The sequence below is a fragment of the Suricata suricatta genome, chromosome 15, assembly GCF_006229205.1.
Source record: "Suricata suricatta isolate VVHF042 chromosome 15, meerkat_22Aug2017_6uvM2_HiC, whole genome shotgun sequence".
NCBI lineage: Eukaryota > Metazoa > Chordata > Mammalia > Carnivora > Herpestidae > Suricata > Suricata suricatta.
Genome location: NC_043714.1, coordinates 74,224,328 through 74,244,335, shown reverse-complemented (window position 1 = coordinate 74,244,335; position 20,008 = coordinate 74,224,328). Strand labels below are relative to the sequence as shown.

The following is a 20,008-nucleotide window of genomic DNA, read 5'->3' as shown; positions in this document are numbered from 1 at the left end:
GCACAGGTAGCAGGGGGAGGAGTACAGGTAGCAGGGGAGGAGCACAGGTAGCATGGGAGTGGCACAGGTAGCAGAGGGAGGAGCACAGGTAGCAAGGGGAGGAGCACAGATAGCAAGGGGAGGAGCACAGGTAGCAGAGGGAGGAGCACAGGTAGCAAGGGGAGGAGCACAGGTAGCAGGGGAGGAGCACAGGTAGCATGGGAGCAGCACAGGTAGCAGAGGGAGGAGCACAGGTAGCAAGGGGAGGAGCACAGATAGCAAGAGGAGGAGCACAGGTAGCAGTGGGAGGAGCAAGGAGCGAGTGCATGGGCACGGCCACCTTCCCCAGCCTGTGGACGGTGCTGCCCTGTCCACCTTCTCAGCTCCCCCTCCTCCCTCCCCTACATCCACTCTCCGGTGTCCCCAGGCACTGCTGATCCTACTCCTGCCCCTCCCACCCCGAACACCACAGTTTCCTCCTGACTGCCCCTCCTCTCTTAATGCTGGCCCTTCCAGCCCACGCCACACTGCAGTCAGGGAACCTTTTGGAAACTGGGGACAGTCACAGCTCCTTATAATGGTTCCAGTCCCTGCAGCTCAATCCAGGCTCAAGGGGCAAACATACAGGGCTCTCGGTGATCCGATCCCCACCAGCACCCCACAACCCTGTTAAGCCATTCCACCATCAGTTCCTCAACCAGACTCCCTTACTTCTCTCTGCAGACACCCTGCCTGGCCTACAGCTCAGACTTGGTGAGAGCTGATGAAGAAAGAGTACCTGAATGAATAAATGAATTAATAGGCTAATGAATGCATACAATCTGTTTTCGTTTGCAATGTAGTTCTAGAAAAGTTTTTTGTAATTTTCTCCATTTTTTTCTCCCAAGGGAAGTAAAGGAGAGCGTGGTGCAGATGGTGAAGCTGGACAGAAAGGTGACCAGGTAAAAACTTAACTTTATAATGAACCTGAAGAGGTATCCTGTTCCTCCTAGATAAATTTCACTTGCCATTTCTGACGTCACCGCTTGGATCTTCCTTACCTGCAGGAGGATTTCTTTTTAAACCACATTTTCAGAGTTTCCAGATTGATTCCTCTGGTTCACTGTCATAGTCCCCTCCCCCAGTTATCGGAAGAGCCTGCCTTTTCTGCTTTGGTTTGGTTTGGTTGGTTTTGTGGAACCCCCCTTCTTTCCTCCCGCCCCCCATCATTCCTCAGGTGCCTACTGTATAACTCATGGTGTGGGTTGAAATGCTACAAATGCCCCTTCTTCACTCAGGGCCCAGCCTGCCCTGCTGGACCACTTCTCCAAATGCGTTGTAAGGCAGCGCCCATGACCACATACCCCACTTTCTGTGGATTTGAACACGGCAGACCCATCATCTTTTATCCAGGGCCGCCCGCTGATTCTGTAGTCTGAGCCCCCCAGCCTCCAGCAGCCCTTCTGCCATTTAAACTGGCCACCTCCTCCTGCTTTGCTTCTGTCACTAGTCCCTCTTCCTTTTCCTTCCTCCCGCCTGCGCTCTGCCCATCACCCCTCTGTGCATCTCTCCATCGGTCCTCCTTCTTTGCAGCTGGTCTGCTGCATTCTGGGCACAGCTCCGAGTTCTGAGAGATGCTCAGTGAGTAATGGGCCAACCCCTAACCTCACGGGGCTTTCTGCTCAGTGAGGAGGGGAGGCAGGTGAGCAAGTGTTCCAGAAGCTGTGAGATGAGAGCCATGCTGAAGGTCTGAATGGCGGCTCAGCTAAAACTCCATCTGTATCTGGAAAAACAAAATGTGTCCGGATTATGCTTGCCATAATGAATTTTCAGATAGAATACGTTCTATCCTGACTGTAACGGCTTGCCTCTTGCAGCAGCAGGAGACAGAGGTAGAAGGCAGGCTCTATAAAACACTGTCTTACTGAAACTAGTTATTACATGCACTTCTCTCTAGCTTGCTTAGCTCAGACTATAACACACATGGACTCCTCCCTGCCTGGAGACGTGAATCCCTTCCCTAAAGCAACTGCAACATTGTTATAGTGTAGATGCCTAATTCAGAAGCCCAAACAGTTTCCATTGGGAGCACATGTTGTGTGTGCATACCCATTTATTTATTTTCAGATGGTTTTCTGGGGATGTCTCAAGCATACACAAAAATTGGAAAGCATCATAAAAGGACCCCCCACCCTAGACCTGCCACCCAGCCACTGGATCTCATAGCCATTACGGCCACTTCTGTTGTCACCTTTGTTCTCAGCCACACCGTCTTCCTTCACGTTATTGTGAAGCAAACCTGCTTTTAGATTTGTTTTTGTAACTATTATTAGGTACTTCCTCAACCTCTGGAAATACCAAGGATATATTTAAAAAAAAAGAAAAGAAAAGAAAAGAAAGTCTTTTTGTTGCCAGTGTCTTTATCCAAAACTGTTATTGGAGTTAGAAGCCAGAGTCTGGATCCTGGTCTGACACTTGGTGGTTACCAGAGTGAAGACCTTCTTGGTCATTGTAAAGAACGGCCTCTTGGTTTTTCCTAGGGTCATCCTGGAGTTCCTGGCTTCATGGGACCCCCCGGGAACCCTGGGCTACGGGTAAGTGATGATTCTGAATCCCCTCCTCTTTTTGGCTTTGACATTTGAACTCATCTCCATACTCATGGGAGATGGGGTCATGCTGGACATTCCTCTTGTTCTGAAGACTAGACTGATACCTGGAAGGTGTCCCCAGGCTGAACAGAAAGTGTGGGTTCTCGAGGTATCTGGGGTTGAGGGCTGAGTGACCTGTGTAGCAACAGTGGGCAGTGCAGTTAGGATGCTGTGGGGCCAGGAGGGTGTTCCAGGGATGGGCAGGCTTGGTTAACTATTATAGTCTGTATCTAGCTTGGGCGAGGGAGGCCTGAGATCACTGCAAGGTTAGGATCTCAAGTAAGAAACGTAGAAGCAGCTTTTGCTGCTCCATAGGACCCTGTCTGGCAGTGAGAGGCTCTGGGAATCACAGAGCGTCTGTATAAGCACAGTAACAACGAATTATTTATTATGGCCATTTTCTTTTTTTAATTTTTAAAAAATGTTTATTCACTTTTGAGAGACAGACGTGAGTGGGGAGGGTCAGAGAGAGAGGGAGACAAAATCTGAAGCAGGCTCTAGGCTCCACGCTGTGCTGTCAGCACAGAGCCCAATGTGGGCGGGGCTCAAACCCAGGAACCTCGAGATCCTGAGGCTCAATGACTCAGCCACCCAGGCGCCCCCATTATTACCATTTTCAACTATTCATTCATTATCTCTCTAAGGCACTTGTTTTCTGTATCACCACAAATACCATAAATATCATCCCATTCATCCCCCTGGGCCCCTGAGCAAACGTTCCCCTTGCTCTTGTGCCCACTGCGTCTTTGACACCCAACCGATGCTGTTCTTAGCAGATTGATCTCCATTTGGTCTAAATAGCCCTCAGATTAATCTTATTGCCCTGTGTTCAGACTACACTGCCGTTACTGCTCCCGTAGACACCCAGGGGCATCCACAGTAACAGGCTGTGAGGGGAAGCATCCTCCCCGGACCCAGGTTCAGTCCCCTGGGGCCTCCTATGTGCTCTCCGGGAGCCCTGGCCTCCCAGAGCCTGCAGAAAGGGAGCTACCTTAACAGCTAAAGGACAACTGAAGGGAACCCACTTCCAATAGGGACCCACTTAACATAATAAATAGTGGAAAAGAAGCTCAGGATCATGCAATGAAAATACACAAAATTAATCTTGCTTTGTCTTCTTTTCAACAACATCTAAGTGACTCCTAATTGTCACTGTGTTTATTCTAGAATAAATTAAGTGGTTTTCAATGCATTTTTTCAATAAAATCATATGAAAGCATGAAAGCTCATCTTTCACTTCAGAATTGACTTTTAGGAAACTCACAGAAAGTAAATTAACTACAAAAGTAATCAGGCTTTCCCAGGTTTCTGGAGAGCATCCCTTAAATCTCTGATACTCTGCTCACTTCCCACCTGCCCCCTGCCCCGGGTGGGCACCAGTAACCCCCTTTCCAGTCTCTTAGGCTGAATGCCTCCCTCTTGCCTCTCCGCAGTGAGCGAGATCGTGACTCACCTTGCGGGGCATCTCTGAGTTTACGATCATTGAAGTTCACGAAATTCTGCATTTTCTTCACATGAATAATTTCACCTAGGAAATCCCTTTGCATAGTATCTGCATGTATTATTGGATTTTGTGGCATCTGACAGGCACAAGAAAAAGACGATCAAGGTAGCAATGTCATCGGTAATGTGGAGAGACATTGGCATTGAACTGAGGGGGACGTTTGAGAAGGAAATAATTTTATGTTACACTTTTCATATCACAACGACTTCCCATGTGACTGAACAGCTGAGAGGGTCCCGAAGTAAGTGTTGAGGTAAAGCCCCATCCCCCCGCCGCAGTTGTTCAAAGCCTGTAACACATCTCTCCCCACCCCCTCCTCATGCAAATGAAACCATATGCTCCTCTCCTTGGAAACTGAAGGAAAGGCTCCTGGTTTACCTTTCTCATACTCAATGATGCATCTGAAATTCAGATACACTCATGACCAGGAGCGCCTGGGGGGGGTCAGTCAGTTAAGCATCTGACTTCACTTCAGGTCATGATCTCGCACAGTTTGTGGGTTCGAGCCCTACGTTGGGCTCTGTGCCAACAGCTCAGAGCCTGGGGTCTGCTTGGAATTCTGTGTCTCCCTCTCTCTCTGCCCCTCCCCCATTCATGCTCTCTCTCTCTCTCTCTCTCTCTCTCTCTCTCAAAAATAAACAGTAAAAAATATTTCAGAGACAGTCATAATCCGAGGACAGCTGATTTCCCTCCAACTGACCAATGTGTTCCTCGGGTCACTTGGCGGACGTTTCCTGAGTGTCTGCTTTGTGCCGTGCCCTGTACTGTTCCTTGCCTTTGGGCGTGGATGCTGGTCAGCAGTCCATTCGGGTTCAGTGGCCAGTCATTTGGTAGCAACTTGGGAGCAGGACCCCTCCTGGTCATTGATGCATTGTTTGAGTGCTTATATGCCAGACCCGGGGACTGGAGATGTGGATTCCCAGCAGATAGGCCTCCTTTATTATTTTTATTTCAGAGTTTATTTCCTGGGGCTCAGTTGGCATCCCTCTTTCAGATAAAACCCTTAGCCCCGTTCCCAAACTGCTGTATGGGACTTAATTCCAACTTAGCTAGGTTCCAGAGCAGAGGACGCTGGACGTTTTTGGCATAATTATACAGAAGAATCCTGATTTGTAGTTGAAACTCCGTTGTTCTGTCAGATTTGGACTAGACGCGGCATTTCCCTGTAGCCTACCAGCCAGGGAAGCGTGAGCCTGAGCCTCTTTGTTCAGACAGTATCAATATGCCTTTATCTCATGAGCGTTTCCTGGGTCCTCACCTGGGGGAAGAGGTGGAGGAAAATCTGACTGCACCTTGTCCCCCGGGAATTTGTCTGATGTGGAAAACAGCAGCTGTCCTCTGCAGCTGTGCCAGATTCCCTCGGGGTCCACCGTGTAGCCATTTCTGTGGCCCTAAAACTTGGCCAGCACTTGGTATGACATAGGCTTTCAATCAGTGTATGTAGGAAAACTAAAGATCGCTGGAGAGGCATCAGTAAGAGTGCGAGAGCGTGCGTGTCTGTCCTCTCGTGTTCGGTTCGTATCCTCCACGTTCCTGGCCTTGGGCTGGACAGTAGATGCCCCGCCATCGTCTGTGCTTGCGGTAACAGAGAACCTGCCCTTAGTAAGTGCAGACGCTGGCTAACTCCTCACGTGTATTAACTTCCTCCGTTCTCTCAACAACTCAGCTGAAGTAGGTGCTCTTTTTCTCCAGTTTACAGAGGAACTGAGAGACGCAGAGAGTAGAGTAACGTGGGCGCACCCCAACTGACACCTTCTATTTTGTGCAAGCACGGCTTCATTTCCGGCCCCCTTCCTTACAGGCCGGGCGATAATATCACTTCTACCCATTTACTGATATGGAAGCTAAAGTTAGGAATCGTATACCACTTGACCAAAGCTAGAAAGAAGCAGTGTATTCATTAGTCTAAATAATCTCTGCCCTTCGAGCGTCTGGGGGGCTCCGTTGAGCATCCAACTCTTGGTTTCGGGTTAGATAATGATCCCAGGGTTGTGGGATCATGCCCCGTATTGGGCTCCACACTGAGCACGGAGCCTGCTTGGAATTCTCTCTCTGTCCCTCTTCCCTGCATGTTCTCTCTCTCAAAATAAATAAACATTAAAAAAAAAAAAGGAATCTCTGCCTCATCTGCCAGCTAGCCCAACTACTCATTCATTCATTCATTCATTCATTCATTCAAGAAATGTTGAGTGCCCACTATCTCCAAGGCAATGTTTTAGTTCCTAATAAGGAAAATCTCTTTTGAGATCCTTACAACAAACTGACCTGCTCTGTCGTCCTCAGGGAGCCGACGGCATTGCTGGAGCCGCTGGACCTCCGGGAATCCAAGGGCCGCCGGTAAGTTCCTCGGTGGATGGACCTGCCTTGAGTCTGTGCTTGGGCTTCCCAGAACCCAGCTGCTCGCCAGCCTCGTTCGGGTCCTGCCTCCGTGGCTCCTCCTCCAGAGTAGTCTCAAGCAGCCTTGTGATGAAACTGCTGAGGTGGGTGGGCGGGGGGGGGCTTGCTTTCTGTCGGTGCCCTGGTTTCTCACCTGTAACATAAAGGTTTTGGGGCACTTGAGTGGTTCAGTTTGTTGAGCGTCCGACTTTGGCTCAGGTCACGATCTTGCGGTTCGTGGGTTCCAGCCCCGCGTCAGGCTCTGTGCTGACAGCTTGGAGCCTGGAGTCTGCTTTGCATTCTGTCTCCCTCTCTCTGCCCCTCCCCTGCTCATGCTTTGTTTTCAAAAATAAATAGAAACCGTTAAATTTTTAAAAATAAAAGAACATAATAAAATGAAAATGAAATAAAATAATAAAAATAAAATAAAATATAAAATGAATAAAAGAAAAGAAAAATATAAGACAAAATTAAATTAAATTGATAAGGGTTTGGACGGACAGCCTGGCAGGCCGTAATTCCAGGGTCTGGTTCACAGCCAGCTCACACGGGCGCTATCAGTGTGTTTCTCTTCTGAGCGGGCACAGGGCAGGGGAGAGACGTGAGCCAGCCCACCCTGAGGCTGCAGTGTGTTTCAGGAGGCATGTTGGGCAGGAGTAGCCCGTCATCCACCTGCCCCGAAGAGGAGAGAGAAGTAGGAGAGGGAGTCACGGGTCTACTCTCTGTGGCCTTCGGAGCTGGCTCGCAGGCAGGTCCGCCCTCCCCTGGCATCTTGGACTCTCACGGCAGGAGCCGCTGAGGGATCAGTCAGGACAGCGTGCCCTAACCTCCTCCGGGATGAGGAGAGCAAAGCCCAGTGGGGTTGGGTTACTAGTCCAAGGTCACACAGGAAAATAATGTCCAAGTTGGGAGTTAAATCAATTTGGAAACTCCCAATTCAGTGTCCTTCCTTTTGTTTTATATATATTTATTTATTTTTGAAAGAGAGAGACAGAGCATGAGTGGAGGAGGGGCAGAGAGAGAGAGACACACGGAACCAAAGTGGCTCCAGGCTCTGAGTTACCAGCACAGAGCCCAACGCTGGGCTTGAACTCATGAGCTATAAGATAGTGACCTGAGCCAAAGTCAGACACTTAACTGACTGAGCCTCCCAGGTGCCCCTCCGTGACCTTTATGGCACTCCATGCTGACCCACTGTACTGGGGTCTTTGGAACGACCGACGAAGGAATCCAGGGAGCTCTATCCTCAGTATTTAGAAGTCCCTAACGATGATCGAGTCTTTGTTCTACGTTGACAAAAAAGTCCTCTTTGTTTATAAAATCTGTATAAATCTGAATTTTAAATATCAAAACATCTTCACCTTTGATTTTCTTCCAAGAAGCTAACGTCACAGCCCTTGAGAATACCTCATTTTGGGTGGCAGGTGCATTAGAATGTAAAGCCTGACATCAGCGTTTCATCACTTGAAAAGAAACAGTGGCCGGAGATGATAAAGGTGTTGGGGGCTCTTAATACGTTAGAGCCACAGGTGACCTAAGAATGCTCGTCCGGATAGAAATGACAGCCTTGATGACTCCATCTCACTGAGAGGCTGTGCTTGGCAGAGATGTGTGTGTCTTTGGTGAACAAAATAGAAAACAAAGTATGAATTACGGCAGTTTGGTCAACACCGTCTTTCGAAACACAAGCTGTAAACTTGGTAAAAGGTTTAGGAGCCTCCAGGCGAGGGGAGGGTGGTAACAGAGCACGTGTTGAGCACCTGGCCAGCTTTCCGCTTGCACTGGGCCCCGTCAGGGGCTGCACCCGCGGCTTCTCACCACAGGCTCCTGCCAGCCCGCGAAGGCAGTTCTGTGCGAGATCCTTTACTTCCAGAAAAGCCAGCCTGAGAGATTTAATGCGTTCTTGTTGTGTCTTGGATCTTTCAGGGGAAAGAAGGTCCTCCCGGCCCGCAAGGTCCTTCCGGGTTGCCTGGAATCCCGGTAAGTGACATTTACATAAACACACACACACACACACACACACACACACACAAACACAAAAAAAACACAAAAGCAAAAACGTGGTTTCTCTACTCCAAAAATGAGCAAACCAAAACCCTTGTTTAAGTAAGACATGGTGACGAGGGGAGTTTCGAGCGTTACAGAAAATGAGAAGGAAAATCACTCACCAAAGCCAAGTACGTTTCTGGTAGGGTCCGTCTTAACCTCATTCTGTTATGCTCTACTGTTGACTTGTGTAGATGGTGTTTTTCTCTGTCTCTACACACACGTATGTGTGCATCCATGGTTAAGACCTCACACACACACACAGCTGTGATAATGTACTATTTGTGATAAAATAAACATTTCTTATTTTCCACAGTGGTATTAAATATTCATAGACTCATTATACACACTCTAACCAATAAATGTACCGTACTACATATGATCATTCTTCTGTTGCCTCATAAATCTTGTCATTATCTTTTATAAAAAACTATATTAAGCTATTTTGCATGCATGACTCTTTTCTATTTTCTTTTTTTTTAATTTTTAAAAAGGTTTATTTATTTTTGAGAGACAGAGTATGAGCAGGGAAGGGGCAGAGAGACAGGGAGATACAGAATTCAAAGCAGGCTCCAGGCTCTGAGCTGTCAGCACAGAGTCCAATGCAGGGCTTGAACCCACGAACATCGAGTCCATGACCTGAGCCAAAGTCAGCTGCCTAACTGACTGAGCCGCCCAGGCACCCCTCTTTTCTATTCTCTATATCATGGGCCACAGAAGTGGGGGCTCACTTGTCAGGTGTGATAATGTCTGAGGTTCTTGATATACACTGTCAAATTACTGTCTACACATACTGTTCTGGACTTTTAAATGTAATATACCTCTCAGTAGGGCTGAGCTTTCCAGCTAGTTAGTGAGGCTTGTCCAGAGAGATCGGCGCTGCGGCGTTCGCCGAGATGGCTGTGGGGCTCGCAGTCTGGCCCGCACCTGCTGCCGGGGCCTCCGCCGCCACAGCCCCCGCCCCAGCCCTGCCTAGTGTGATGTCTGATTGCAACCACGCTGGCTTCTTTTGGTTCTTAGAATGTTCCACATCCTCTCCTCTCTAGACTACAGGGCCTTTGCATATGCACATCTGTCTCCCCACAATGCTCCTTCCTCACCTCTTGCACCAGTTGATGCCTTTGCTCCTCTGCCCCCCACCTCAGGCATCGCCCCCTGGAAGTCTTCTCCGGACCCCGAGGCTGGGGCAGGCTCTCCCAGTCCCTTGTCCTTTCCTTACGAGGGCCTACCTGGGCTCTAATCACATCTTTATTTGCATAATGGTTTCATCAGTGACCCCCTCCTCCAATACTCATTAATTGGTTTGCTCATCCAGCAGACTCTACTTAGGTCCTACTGCGCTAGATCTGGGGACGTAACACTGAAGTCCCTGCCAATTATGGGGTTTTGCTCTAGGCCGTGGGTTCTAGAAGACCAGGTTTTGCTTCTCACGCACAGTGAAAGCCCAGCAAGTACTAATTAAAGAAACTCGAGGATGAATGAACTGCTCTCCCAGAGGCCTCCCTCCCGGAGTCTATGAGAAGCGGCTCCACAGAGCAAGGACACGGTTCCCGGGCACCATTGCCAGCTCTCCTGCAGCCACGGCCCCCGGGGGGAAGTGCCGTGTGCAGGACGCCCAGACCTTACAGGTGTGCTGGGGGAGAAGCCTCTGTCATCTACACTGCAGCCCTGAGCCTCGCCTGTCCCGGCAGCTGGGCGGCACCAACCGCTTATTTCTAGCGATGGTGGAGCTGAGGAGAGAAGATGCTGGTGTGGCTTTGTGCCAACCCCTTATGCCCACAGCCTTGCGTCCTAGAGATGAGAGAGACAGGACCTTAGTCCCCACAGCCCTCATGTCCTGGGGGAGAGACAGGACCTTAGTCCCCACAGCATTCGTGTCCTGGAGACAAGAGACAGGACCTTAGTCCCCACAGCCCTCGTGTCCTGGGGGAGAGACAGGACCTTAGTCCCCACAGCCCTCGTGTCCTGGAGACAAGAGACATGACCTTAGGTGTTGACTCCACCATTTTCTTAATAATGTCCCCTCCAACCCCACCACCCACCCCCCTTCCAGGGCAGACCCCATCCTGTGTCTCAGACATAAGCCAAGGCTGGGCGCCTGCTTCCAGGAGCCTCGGGAATGGCTTTCCCTTTCTCACCTCCTGCCCCCAGCCACTCTGAGCGCCTTTGCTCCTTCCATATCATTCCTGTCTCAGAAACACCGTGACGGGCGCCGGTGATCTGTGCCCGGTTAGTTCGGCCTTGTGAGCAGGAGCGTCCATTCTGAGCTGCCTGTTAACTCTGTGGACAGATTTGCCATCTCTTTTTAGGAGATGGGCACTGAGGGGCTGAGAACATCGATAATTTGCACCAGATCATATGCTTAGCAGTGCGAACGGGATTCAGACTGCGCCTGGTTGACTCAGTTTCCCCTCTGCCCCACTCCTGGGTTCTTTCCTTCCCCAGACCCCCACATCCACCCCCAGTCCAGGTGGCCCAGGATCGGAACCTACATCTGTGATGTCATCATCATTGTACAGAATCCTCTTTCCCGTTTTCGGAGACTCTTGAAGAACAACGACTCTTAGGGAGATATGAGGCTTCTAGTGGCTTCCTTAGAGCAAGGTGGTTGGCCACAGGTAGGGAATCCCAGCTAGATTTCATGGAGACAAACGCCAAGGGTTCCTGGCTGTTCCATAACCCACACATAATCCGTGCTGTCGCTCCCTGAGCCCCGTGTGTCCCATCCTGCTCTGCATGTCGTCCACCCAGTATCCTCACCATCTCTGCCGGAAGCTTCGTCCCCACCCACTCAGTGCCGCATTCAGTCCAGGAGGCCCAGACGTGGAGTCCAGGTCCCCAGTCTGTCCTCAGGACATGTCCAGTAGGGGCTTCTACAGATCAACAGAACCGGTAATGGTGCTACGGCAAATTCTGCTTTTCCACTCTGTGCCAGGCACTGGGAATCAGATCCCAGCCGGACTGCGGTGTTGGGAAGAAACCAGGCAATCAAACCTGTTCTGTCTGTGGAAACAGCCCCTTGGCTGTTCAGTGTGGCTGTGGCCGTTCACTAGGCATGTCCCCATAATGGAGCCGTATTTCCCTCCCTGCACCTCCGGCCAGAGGTAACCAATTTGACTTCTCTTGCAGGGAGAAGAAGGAAAAGAGGGCAGAGATGGAAAACCAGGTCACCCCGGGGAGCCGGTAAGGGACTCTAAATTCTTTTCTATTTTATGGGCCAAATTGGTCATTTCTCAGTAACAACTGCTCTTTGTCAAGGAGCCACTGGGACCCGGGCACAGGAAGAGTTACTTTCTGTGTGTTACTTCATCTGTTTGTCCTGACAGTCTAATGGAGTAAATGCTGCTGTCCCCATTTTGCAGCTGAGAAAACTGAGTCTCAGGGGCCCAAAGCCACATGATGAGCTGGTGACAGAATCAGAATGTGAGCCTGGGGCTTCTGCCTGTCCTCCACATTTATTTTGTTACTGCCCCGCCCAGCATCAGTTGGTGTGGGAGGGGAAATGGGGCCGGTAGGCATGGGCTGGAGTAGAAGCCCGGTGCCCCGGAAGCCTGCTCTCCCCACAGAAAACCGGAGCGATCCTGGCCAGCTCCAGGTGAAGGGAGTCTGCCCTTTCTTCAGCGTTAGCACAGAGCTGTAGGGTTGGGGTTCTTCCCCTTTCTTCTTCTCTCATGTCACCTGCCCAGGACCCACAGTGAAACAGACAGAGTGCTTGTGAGGAAGTCTCTGTGCCCCGGTGGCTGTTGGCTGGAACCAAAAGCGTGCAGGGCTTTCTGCACACCCGTGTCTGCGGCCTCACTGTCGTCCTGCACAGTTACCTGCCTCTCTCGCCCGTGGGCCAGGGCCCGTGGGGCCAGCACGTTTGTGTTCCCAGATCCCTTCCACGGCCTTGGCCTTGAGCGGGAGCAGAAAGCAGTGGTATCTGGGCCTCGAGATCCGGCTCTCCAGGCGCCCACCCAGGGCAGAGTAGTCGATGACGGCGTGCACCCGTAGCACCCTACGTGGCCCCGGGAAAGGTGTCCCCCAGACACTGACATGAGCCTTCTCTGAGACGCATTTGTAAATAAAACAGCAAAGGTCCACAGTGGAGTGTCTAGCCTGCCCTGTGTTGTATAAAAACAGGCCTCCGTGTATTTTTCTAGTGTTTATACAAAGGAAGTCTGGGCGACCCGAAAACGCCACTAAACATAGTCACCATCCACGGGAGGATGATTCTGGGCAGACGGGTGCAGAGGTGGAAAGGTCTCTGCTCCGTGGTGTGTTATCCTACCGTGGAGCCTTTTGTATGCATTGCTCGCTGATAAATTTAAACATGAATTAAAACGTTTGTGCCACAATTGCACCCGCAGCCCGGGGAAGGCACTGGCTGAGACGTGGCTCCACTCCAGACCGGCTCCGTGCCCGGGGGCTTTTGGGGGGGCAGGGAGTGTCCCTGAGACGCTGGTCTGTAGAACAAGAGAGATGGTGGCAACTTGGCCAGAACTGCTGGAGAACCGAGGTTGGTGAGGAGTTGGTGGAGGGCACCAGGCTCATCTCCCTGTTAACGAGCCCCGGAAGTGACTTCCCCCAGCCGGCCTGGGATCGAGTCCTGGTGTGGGCAGAGCTCCAGAGCCCTGAAGCCTCCGAGGGGAAATACATAGAAGTTCCTACAGCAACGTTCCCATTCCATTTAATTTGTTTGGTCATAAACTATTACGCCTCCTTCTGCATCTTCTGCAGAACTTGCTGGAAGCACTCTGTTTATCATTTTCCACTGCTTGCCAGATGCCGAAACCAAGATTCACTGCTGAGAGGAAAAGAAAGTGCTTAGGGCAGCAAGCGGAGTAGAGGCCCCTGCCAAGCCACTGAAGGCTGGTGCCCGGGGTGGGCCATGGCAGCTAGAGGGGTGACACCGTGGGAGGGGAGAGAGAAGCGATATGGCCACCATGTGCCCAGCTCATGCTGGGTTACAGATGACTTGTTACATTTTCCACTGTGACCCCCAGAAAATCCCTGTGGGGTGTGGTGGTTTTATTGCCCCGATGAGGAAACTAAGGCACAGAGAGGTTAAGCAGGCTGGCCAAGGTCACGCAGCTGGGAAAGGACTCACACCCAGAGGCCAACCCCGGAGTTCAGTACCAAGGACAGGGCATCAACATTTCTGCAGGTGTGTTATTCTGAGAGCTGATCCTTAGGGTACAGCCCTCTGTCTGCACCCACCATCTGCCTTTGCCAGTTAGGCCTGTGTCAGGGCTTGGGACAGACCAGTATGAGACCTAGTCTGTTCTGGATGCGCAGTGAGTAAGTCAGTACATGAGGCAGGGAGAGGGGGCTCAGCAGTTCCCACCTGGGAGCCTTCCAGAGTCTGCCAGGCACTCAGCCCTGAATTTCAGTGTGTGGCCCTCGTGAGTCTTCTTTCTCTGAGCTGCTTAGGAAATTGGCCTGGGAATGAGCAGCACCAGATCCCACAAAAGCAGACCCAGAGACAAGGAGTTCCTTGCAGGTGTGGCATTTGGGACGTGCCCCCTGGAAGCACCAAGGGCATGAGGAAATGAACCCAGGAAAGAAGGGAAGCTGCCAAGATCAGGCTAGTGAGTGAGCCACTCTGGTGGTCAGCCCGGCCAGTGGCCTTGGAGACTCTCTGAGAATCTGTGAGGAGCACACGTGGAGTCCGTGTCCACAGCCCAGCCAGCCAGTCCCTCCCTCCATCGGTCACTTTCCTGCCTTTATAAATTGAGGGTTGCCCTGGGAGGCATTAACAGGCACATTAACTTCCACACCTCGGTGTCAGGCACCCCCAAGGGCCATTCTGCACACAGCTCTCAGCCTGGGCAGGGACTGACTGCTCACCAGGGACAGGTCCCCTCCTCGATAAGCCAAGGAGATGTGGCTGGGAAGCTGCAGCATTTGCTACAGGTAGGAGGTAGTCAGCCTTCACTCGGTGTATTTCTTCAAGTTCCTGTATATTAGGGACAGGGATGGACAGATAGACAGTAGATAGATAGATGGATAGATGATGGATGGACAGATACATGAATAGATGGATAGGTAGGCTAGATAGCTTATGTTCCTATATGTTAGGGACATGGATGGATAGATAGTCAATAGATAGTTGAATAGATGATGGATAGATAGGTAGATTGATGCATAGATAGGTTAGATAGCTTATGTTCTTAGAGACGTAGGTAGACAGATAGATAGTAGATAGGTTGATGAATAGTTGATGTCTGGAGAGATACATAGATAGATGGATAGATAGGTTAGATGGCTTATGTTCCTGGATGTTAGGGACACGGATGGACAGACATGGATGGACAGACAGACAGTAGATAGATGGATAGACGATAGATGGGTAGATAGACATATAGATAGAGAGGCAGCTTTTTGAGTTGCCTATTGTGTCATCTTTATTAGGAAGCATTCAAGCAGTAGTTATAGTGTATGATGGTGCACAGAGACTCTGGAGCCAAAATACCTGGATTAGAACCCCAGTGTGTGACCTTGAACAGATCACTTAACCTCTCTGTGCCTCAGTGTTGGTCCGATGGATAGCAATCGTGCTTCCCTCAGTGAGTTGTCATGACTCACTGACGTAACGTGAGGCATTCAATTTGTGTCTGGCACGTGGAAAGACCTCGGGTTGCTGGGTGTGATGCTTGGACCAGTGATGGGCATGTCACTGAGGGTAACAGGTGTAGGGCCAGGTGAGGCCCATGTACCCTCAGTCACAAAGCCCAGTGAGGTGGATTGTCCTGAGTTTACAACTGAGAACAAATCCAGGGAAGGGAAGTAATGACCAAGATCACACAGCTGAACTTGGAGCTGAGGCACAAATCTGCCACACCCCCTTTTCTCAGCGATTCTCCCTCCAAACCCACGGGTGTGCCTTTTCCTCTCCTTTCCCACTAACGGGCACTGTCTGATGCTCAGGATTTACAGGCTGTGAAAAGGAGGGGAATGTAGGGGAGCGGCATGCCCTCCTGTCACAGTGAAGGCAGGACCAGATGCTCCCCTCCCCCATTAAAGAAGTGGCCCTTCACCCTCTCCCTGCCCCTCCATACTCTCCCCCCCCAACCACATCACCTGCACTTAGGCTCCCAGTCTCTTGTTGGCTGTTATTTGTGGCTGGTTGTGCCCAGGGCAATGCCGGGCTGCTGGTGGTGAAGAGTTTGAATGGCCCAAGTGTCCCCATAACTTCTTGTAGTGAAGAGAAGCTGGACCGGGGAGAGAAGGGTGGAGGTCAGGCCTCCCCGTCCGAGGCAGCTGCTGGGCAAGAAGAGCACCTTCTGGGCATGTTGCACGCAGCTGGGATTCAGTCTGGCTTTGGCGTTGACCAGCTCAGTGAAGCAAAGGCTTCTCTGAGCCTCGGTGTCCCCGCATGCAACATGCAGTAGTTGAGAGCTCCCTTGAAGCGGTCTTGTGAGGAGCACAGAGCTGCTTAGAACTAGGGGGTCTGCAGCGTTTTCATCCAGAGCAGAGCACTTTTGAGAACAAGCAGGGACCACTAGAAACAATGGCTTCAGGCATGACCGCTGTGCAACCAGCATAGTCCGGGGAAAGTCCAGGAGCGTGGTAGCCTGGGACATGGGGGTGGTTTGTACAGACTAAGATGGACCATGATGCCGGGAAGGAGGGTTGGCAGGGGTCAGAGACTGGCTGCTGGACAGGTAACGCCATGAATCCCAGGTGGCCAAGATCCTTATAATCATGTCCCCAAGCTCTTCTCTTCTTTACTCTTAGGGCAAAACTGGAGAACCGGGTCTACCAGGACCAGAGGGAGCCCGTGGCCTGCCGGTAAGTACACATGTTGTCCACAGTACAATGCAGCCCCGGCCACACAGCTCCTATACAGAGCCCACCCCCCTCCGGATTCCCACAAGGACCTCTCCTCTGAGGCACTGGTCCTTCTACACAATACGTTCAGTTCTTCCATATGCACAGCTGTAAGACTGATTCAAAATTACAACCATCGTCACCCTGCTGTTCTAAATTTTCTGTGTTCTTTACCTACTTATTATCATTTGAATGGGATTTCTCTGGATGATAGAACCTAAAAGGGAGTCTTAATTTTAATTTTGAACACTTTCCGTGGCTAAGGGTTTTTTCCCCCGATTGCAAAAGTAGCCCATTCTCCTTGTGTGGCCATGGCAATGATGATACTAACAAAAAGAATAAGAAAAAAAATGGTGTAGAGAGTAAAAAAGAGTTACTTGTGGTTCTACAACACCGAGGTAAAGCTGTGTTCATGTGTTTCTATATTCTTTCTAGATCTTGGGGACGTAGGTATGGATTCTGTATGAATTCTGACTTGTATTCTATGTATGAATTCCGACGTTTATCAGTCTATGTCCAGCTTTACGCTATTATACATGTAAACATACATAGATAATTTTTCTATAAAAATGAACTCTGTGTATTTGGGGGTTTTTTTTGTTAAATGTTTTACTTCTTCATAATTTCAAAATTGCTTACACAATTCCATAAATTTGTTTTTAGGAAGCAAACATTATTTTTAATAAAATTCCTAAAATCCAATTATCTGGCAAGAAGTAAGAGATGCTTACTTTGATTTCCTTAATGTGTTTTTCTGTTAAAATCAATAGCTCACCTGGCTGGTATTCAGTAATAAGGAACTGAAACACAAAAAGCAATTTTCTTTTTCCTAAATCTCCTTTAGGAGAACAAAGCTAAGGATGGGAATACGACTTCCTATAGAGAAATTAAAACAGAATTAGCGATTGGCTTTTCTTAAGGAGGCTCCTGGCTTATTAGAGGAGAGGATCTTCCTTGTAGCCAGGGGGACCCGTTTGTGGGGACCCATGTTGGGGCAAGACCCAGGGATGGCGCCCTGAGCCCAGGGCCGGTGAGATGGGGCGCTGACCCACCAGCCAGGAGAGCACACAGAGCACAGGGCCTTGGGTCTGGGCAGCCCTGGATCTGAATCAGATTATTTTCTGGCCCCAGGCCTTTGGGTGGGTGTTTCATCCCTTGGAGCCTCAGCTTTCTCACATGTGAAATGGGTTATTACCCAGCAGGCTGGTGCAGGAACGAGGGAGGTGCCCTGAGACCTGCCTGCAGACTGAAGACAGGGAAACGCCACCCCAAGGCCCGGGCATTAGGGGTGCCAGCCGGGCATGGGAGATCAGGATGGTGGCACTCAGGAGGGCTGTGGGGTGACACCCTGATCTCTGGAGGTGCTGTAGGACCAAGCCCTGCAGCTCCAGCCGTGGTGCAGAGTCACCCATTACCCAGCATCAAGGGCCTGGACCCTGCCTGGGGTCTAGAATGGGAGACGTCAGGTGAGCACAGTGAGGCAGGGACAGGATTTCCTGGAGAGTCACCCAGGCGCCTGCCCCTTCTCGCCCTTCCTGCCTGCGTTTCTGTGGAGTAACTTCTCTTTCTTCCAGGGCTTCAAGGGACAGACAGGCGACTCTGGTGCACCGGGTCCCCGGGTAAGTGGATGTCTAGCCGTGGCCACCGGCCCCGTGGCTGCGAGCTGGTGTGTCTAGACCTAGGGCTCCTGGCTCTGCAGGCCAGTGGAGCAGCTGGTCATGTGAGAGAGGACAGTGGGCATCAGGGGCAGTGTCATTCCTGGTCTTGTCCACTTTTTCGAAACATTTCTTCTGGGGGCCAGACATTGAGGTGCAACCGATTTGACCAAATCAGTCGGGAGTCAAGGGGGCCTCAGGCTAACGTTCCTTCCTCTCCTTCCGAGGCCCCAAACAGATGGAACCTGGAGGCCGGGTCGACCCCCAGCCGTGCTCTGTTTGGGGCCAGGACCGCCGAGGTGCTGATGGGTCAGCCGTGGAGGGGACAGAGTTCCCAGCCCGTCTGCCTGGCCCGGAGTTTCACCTGCGGCTCACAGAGGCACGGTGGGGGCCAGGCCCTTGCAGCCGGCCGCAGCAGCACTGAAGACCTGGCTCTGCCAGGACTCAGTGGGGCTCCTCTGGGGGGCCGTGTCCTGGGTCTCTCCCCACCCAGCTGTGCAGAGACCAGGCGCTGGCATTCTGCATGCCCTTCCCTAATGGTGGGTATTGTCTTTCTCTTTCCCCCTTCTAGGGAGAGCCTGGTGCCATGGGGCCCCCTGGCCGGGACGGGTCGCCAGGACAAGATGTGAGTGTGGGTGTCCGGGCTGGGCCTATGGGGGGTGTAGAGAGAGGGGACAGTGCGCGTTTCTGAGGGGCCCGGAAGTGGGGGCCCCAGGGGCTTGCAGAGGCGGATGTTCGGGACTGCCCCGTGGTGTCTCACCTGCTAGCCCCTGGGGTCTTCCTCGGAGTCCTGAGGAGGCCCTGGGGTCTGGGTTCCAGCCTCGCAGTTTGGGGCCTGTGCTGCCCTGCAGCTAAGGAGACCTTGCTGAATCGATCATTAGTATCTGTTGGCATCAGCGGTGGCATTTGGGGTCCGGCCTCACACGGGCTTGAATTTCAGTCTCTCCCAGATTAGCCCTCCAGCTCCACTGCTCTGCGGCCCAATGAACCCATGACAGCCACCACGGCCACATGCGGTGTGGCACTTAATACTGCTCACCTGCTCTCACTGCCTTTTTGACCTTGGGATCTGGGCAGGGCAAGGTATCCTCCACCCCATCCTACAGATAGAAAACCTGAGACCCAGAGAGGGCCGGGGACTGACTGGGGGCCACGCAGGCTGTCAGAGGTGGGAGGAGGTGGCCTGGGCTGGATCCGTCAGCTCTGCATCCCCAGGGGACCCGACGTCACACAGGACACATGCGGGTGGTCTGACATGTGTGGATGCAGCTTGGCCTCCTGGGAGTGGGTATCCACTCAGGAGCATGGGCACGGGGTCCACGTCCACGGGGGGTCTCGTGCCCACCCTCAGCCCATCAGGATCTGCATTTAAATCCTGGTGAAGTGCACGCCGCCCACGGCTCTTGATGCACGTCGTCTTCTTGGCTGACCTGCTTCCATGAACTGATGGAGCTGGAGGGGCCTGAGAGGAGCCCAGCCGTGCCACCGTGTTTCTCCTGAACAGCAGAGCGGGCGTGACAAAGCCGGTGTCGTGTGAGCAGCTCAGAGCAGGACAGCTGCAGTGAGCCTGGACATGGCCCTCCCCCAAGCCCTGACCCAGAGGCAAAGAGCAGCTTGAAAATCCATCCCCTCCTTACAGAAGCACTAATGCATCAGGGCACATGCACCCCAGTGTTCATAGTGGCACTTTCCATATGGGAAGAGCCTGAATGTCCGTCACCTGATGAATGGATCAAGAAGATGTGGTTTATATACACAATGGAGTATTACATGACAATGAGGAAGAATGAAATCTGGCCATTTGTAGCAAAGTGGATGGACCTCGAGGGTGTCATGCTAAGCGAAATAAGTCGGGCAGAGGAGGACAGATACCATATGTTTGCACTCATAAGTGTAACAGGAGAAACCTAACAGAGGACCATGGGGAGGGGAAGGGGGAAAAAGAAGGAGAGAGAGGAAGGCAAACCATGAGAGAATCTTGAATACTGAGAACAAACTGAGGGCTGAAG

At 51.5% G+C, this 20,008-nt stretch overlaps 1 protein-coding gene across 1 annotated transcript in view; it reads left to right on the top strand.

Moving 5' to 3' along the window:
* COL22A1 (collagen type XXII alpha 1 chain) overlaps positions 1-20,008 on the top strand; it is a 189,725-nt gene that overhangs the window by 143,447 nt on the left and 26,270 nt on the right. The window contains exons 45-52 of the mRNA XM_029923332.1: positions 867-920; positions 2,499-2,552; positions 6,394-6,447; positions 8,413-8,466; positions 11,662-11,715; positions 16,252-16,305; positions 17,919-17,963; positions 18,571-18,624. Coding sequence (XP_029779192.1) covers positions 867-920; positions 2,499-2,552; positions 6,394-6,447; positions 8,413-8,466; positions 11,662-11,715; positions 16,252-16,305; positions 17,919-17,963; positions 18,571-18,624 — 423 coding nt within the window. The remainder of the gene's footprint in view (positions 1-866; positions 921-2,498; positions 2,553-6,393; positions 6,448-8,412; positions 8,467-11,661; positions 11,716-16,251; positions 16,306-17,918; positions 17,964-18,570; positions 18,625-20,008) is intronic.